Genomic DNA, 4,970 nt, shown 5'->3' with positions numbered 1-4,970 from the left:
GACATACTCTAACTGTCATGAACCGGAAAAAAAAAAAAAGTTCCGGCAGAGTAAGACAAGACGAGCATTTGACATTTAAAAGTATATAAATTGTATTATTTTTAATGAAAATAACCGATTGTTTCGCTAGATAAGACCCTTCTTCCTCGACTGGGATCATTTACAACCACGTTTGAAGCCGCATTTAAACTGCATTTTGGAAGTTCAAAATCAGGGCACCATATCAGTCAATTATATGAAGAAAAATGCAGAAATGTGTTCCTCAAAGAACATAATGTCTTTACGATTGAAGAAAGAAAGACATAAACATCTTGGATGAAAAGGGGTGAGTACATTATCTGTCAATTTTTGTTCTGGAAGTGGACTTTTAACAAATAAACCCTCTAAAGGCCATCTCCGTCAAAAATGAGGTGATGATACTGAGTGAATGCTCTCAATACACATGCGTCCATCAAATACTTTTACTTAAAACCCATAAAAACCCAGCCTCTACCCAATCAGAAGTACCAGTATTTACATAGAAACCAATACATAGGAGCCTGATGAAAATGCTATTTTAAAGAAAAACATCAGATTGATTTAGAGGCTTTTGCATCTGAACTCTTCAAATACTTAATGCTGCATTTTAAAAAGGGCAGTAACCTCAACAAGCAAGACCCACAAATGAAAACACCAGGCAAATGATTCAACTATGTTCTGTGGACATTTGTTAATTATTTCTGTTTCATTTAGTCTCTGTTTCCTGTTGGTTTAGTTCCTGTATCCTAAATTGTCCTAGTGTCTGACTGATTTAAAAGCAGTACGTAACACTTGCCTTCTTGATCAGTTTTTCTATATTTCTTGTAAGTGCAGAAGATCCCGACTGCAGCTACAATCAATAGAGATCCAGCAGCAGAAATTAGCAATATGTACAATATGGGTAGGCCCTGATCTGTAATGGACAAAATGATTCATCAGCATTAATAAATGTGTATGATCTACAACAAAATACAGAGATCAGGTCAGTTATTCAACACGCTGATATCAGTGCTGCTGTACCTGCACATGTGTGACAGAGTTCAGTGATGTTCAGATCTGTGGTCTTGTTGCTGATGGGATTGTTGATCACACAGCTGTAGGTGTTTTTATCCTGATATTCCACCTCCAGAGGTAGAGAGAGACTGATGCTGAGATCAGACACACTGATGCTGGACAATAAACTGTTTCCTTTGTACCAGGAGAGAGTCACATCACTCACATTCACCACTGAACACAACAATGGACAATTCTGCTGTGATGATGATGGTGAACATTGTGAAGAGTTACTGCTGATGACAGTAACAGGCAGACAAGCTGAAAACATGAGAGAATAAAGAGGAACTTTAATGTGTCGATTGAATTTTTAGTGTAAATTGTTATATGGAGCACACAACAAATGTCTCTACTCACCATAGACAGAAACGTTAAATTTTTTTGATGATTTTCTTGGTCCGATTATCTGTAGTTTATACAGTCCAGCATGTTCAGTTGTAATGTTTGTGATGGTCAGAGATCCAGTGTGATTGTCCAGCTTCAGTCTGTCTCTGAATCTCCCATTAGGAACATTAAATATAGAAAAGATTTGGTTGTTTGTTTTGATGTTCACTATTGGAGATGTTTCAGTGCCGAATGTCCACACTATCCTGCTGTCTTCACGTTCAGTAATTTCACTGTGTAGAGTGAGAGAATCTCCCTCTATCACTGACACTGACTCACCAAACACACCTGATTAAAAATTAATATGGAACTATTGAAGTTCCCTTCAGTTTATAAAGTCTGAAATCAACTGTAGATTGTATTAAATATGAAGCGAATAACATCCAAAACAGCAGCAGATATGTAGTGTATTTAAACATCTGCTGCACAGCAAATGCAATGTGGAGAGTGGCATAACATACATAGGATATACTTTAAAATTCCACATTTATTTCAATGTTACTTTAAATTTACTGGTAATTTCAGAGTTAAAATTATCACTTTGCTTCTCTTGGACTCTCTTAATTGACAGTGAATTTCCATGATTTCTGTAGCTGTGTATGACTACTGCTGTATGGGCAAGAAAAATTTGCAATCCACAATAGAAGGACTGGAAATTTCAATTTAAAATCCCAATCAAAAATCAAAAAGTTATAACTTACCAGTCAGGTGACACCAGCACAAACAGAACAAAACAAACATGTGATACATTTCCTTCAAGTTAAGTAAAAAGTCTGATCTAATAAGACTGTACTGTACCTGTTATTCTGGTTTGTGAATCCTCCCTCGGCTGATTTTGACCCTCCTAATGCAGACGTATATGCTCCGGATGCGTGTTTTTTTTGTTTTTTTAATGTATGTATGTATATTGTATTATATTGTATAATAAAATGTTTGTATAAACTTCTTAATGTTTTTTTTTATTTTTTATTTTTTTTAAATAATTAAACATTTTATTTTTAAGTTTAAAGTAAGTTTGATACTTTTTTTTTTTTTTGGTTTGGTTTGGATTAACTCAATTTTATTTTGAAGTGGATCCACTAGTGATTTTTTTAAATGGTTGTATTTATTTATTTAGTAGGTGGAAAAAACAGCATACATAGTTAAAACTGTCGGCCATCTCCCAGTACTGGTTTTACTGATGTTCTGCTTCTGATTCAAATTGAAACCAGATGCGGTTGATGTTGTTTTGATGCATCATGTGCATAAGAATGGCTGTTCAGAGCAGGTGTTTTATAGGTAAAGGGTTTCTTCCTGTCCTGCTGCTGGCTTTTATGATTCTTTACTCTACTGAGACAATAAACCATGATGAGAAACAGTGTTTGACCCAAAGCCCAAAGATAAGCAGTGGTGTTTATCTTATTATGAACTGTTTATCAAAGGTAAACAGTGGTGGAAATGGGCAAAATATTCAATATTGGAGGGTTGATGGTGATACAGGTGTAGTGGTATAAACTCAATGTTTTTATTTTTATTTTTATGATCATTATTTGTTATCATTTAATAAGTATACGGGTGCTTTAACATAAACTAAAGGTTTGTATAGTGTGTAATGATGCCTACTTAATCACTCGCTAGGGGGGCGACTGTGAGGCGCAGGGAGTTTCATTCATTTATGAAGAAGTCACACTGCCAGTCATGTCAAAACACGATGAAGTCCTGTCTAATTTCTTGTTGTGTTTATTAATTTTGCAGGTAAGCTGAGTGATGTGGCATCGCAGTTTATGTTCATCAAATGTTTATTTGTGTATTTCATGTGTTTGTTTGATGCACGCGTGTTTTATATTGATAAAATTAACCGCATCAGCGCACCCGCGGCTGGAATGCGGCCAAGTCGGCCGCGCGAGATGTTTCAGCATGACAGAATAATTGATGTCGTTAGAGATTACAATGCGCTCAATATTATTTGTAGAGCGAGCTGAGTAATATTTGATTACGTCATTTGTGTCCTGTGATATTCTGTCATTGTTTGATGAGTAGTATGATGCTGGTAAAGAAAATTTATAATTTTATAAGAAAGTTTATAGTTTTATAGAAGAGTTATACAAAGTAAATATAATAATGTTTTTACACAGTTTGTGTATGTTAGCACAACATTATAGTTTGATCACTGTAAATGAGTTACAGTCTTTATTTGATGCAATACATTGTAATCACTTCTAAATGTTGTGTATATCAGGAAACTGTATACTGTGAGTTTATTGAACAAGTTTCATTCATTAATGAAAAAGTTACACTGCCAGTCATGTCAAAACACAATTATATCCTGTCTGATTTCTTGTTGTTTATTAATTTTGCAGAGTGTGACTAAATAAAAGACTATCAGTGCCGGAAAACTCAGTCTCTTCTGTGTGTGCAACATAGGCAATATTAATGAGCCCTTGTGTTTAATAAAATGACGCAAGTGCAGTTTTCCTCCCAATCCACTTAAGCGCAAACTCCACCACACAGCTGATTCTAAATGTTTTATTGGTTGTGTTAATCACAGTGTTGATTTCCTATATGCTACACAAATGCTAACCACTGAACCTACCTGTTAGAATTTAATATCTAACTTGATTAACTGCCGAGATTCGTTTTTAGTTGAGCGATGGAGCAGAGAGTCAGGATCCTGGACCACTGAGATGACCACACACAGAAAAGTGTAATTCACTCAAAGGCACTTTATTGAAAAAAGACTCCAACATTTATATGGTAAAATTAGGGAAGTGAAAGATCAAACATCACACCCTTCAGGAAACAACAGTACATCATGACCTATGATTCTCTAGGCTAGACCTATGTCATGTCTGTTAGTATGAGAAGGGCACAGGAGGCCAGGATTATTACAATCTCACACTACCACACACCTGACCCTAACCTTAACCAGTAAAATTGACTGCACGGCGGGATAGGCGCTAAACAGCGTGGTGGATGAACAGTTAAGAAGATGCGATATAAGATCCCCAGGCTGTTCCGTAACTCCCTAGCCGGACCTCACCAGACAATGGGACCTTTAGTTACATCCCTTCCTACCCTATGAATGTAGTTTATGCCCCCGTTGCTTAAAACAAAGCCATAGGGTAAAACCTTTCCCCTGCGCTGCACTGGGACGGCTCGCGTGAGAGCTTGCGGGTGATTCCCATTATTAAGCAGAGGTTCAAACTCCAGTCCAAACACCACTGACCACGAGCTTTGGGCTCTGTTATCACTGAGCATATTTATTTATATAGCATATTTTATTTAGTTTTATATAAACTAGAAACAATGTTTAATTTATACCATTTTATTTTGAAATGTAAGTAAATAGCAATTGGCTGAAACCAGAGCCAATGGTGAAAGTTTTTGCGTGATGAGACCCCGGCCCATTTTGGTGGTTCTGCCCACTTTTGGAGTTCACGCCCCATTTTGGAGATCTGCAGTTATACATACTTGTAGCTTTTTTTGACTAGACAACATTATTTTTAGGCAGTTTACATAAAAACTAGATTATTTAA

General features: G+C 36.2%; 1 protein-coding gene across 1 annotated transcript; it reads right to left on the bottom strand.

Moving 5' to 3' along the window:
• Positions 1–752: 752 nt before the first annotated feature.
• Positions 753–4,692, bottom strand: LOC127159056 (SLAM family member 9-like). Its single transcript, XM_051101998.1, has 5 exons — positions 4,510–4,692; positions 4,059–4,113; positions 1,429–1,743; positions 1,039–1,332; positions 753–931 (listed from the first exon to the last, which is right to left on the bottom strand). The coding sequence occupies exons 1-5, from the start codon at positions 4,690–4,692 to the stop codon at positions 765–767; spliced, it is 1,014 nt and encodes a 337-aa protein (XP_050957955.1). The 3' UTR covers positions 753–764.
• Positions 4,693–4,970: the final 278 nt, after the last annotated feature.

The sequence above is a fragment of the Labeo rohita genome, unplaced genomic scaffold (genome assembly GCF_022985175.1).
Source record: "Labeo rohita strain BAU-BD-2019 unplaced genomic scaffold, IGBB_LRoh.1.0 scaffold_1882, whole genome shotgun sequence".
Taxonomy (NCBI): domain Eukaryota; kingdom Metazoa; phylum Chordata; class Actinopteri; order Cypriniformes; family Cyprinidae; genus Labeo; species Labeo rohita.
The sequence above is the reverse complement of the archived record's forward strand: the minus strand, read 5'-3'. Positions and strand labels throughout refer to the sequence as shown.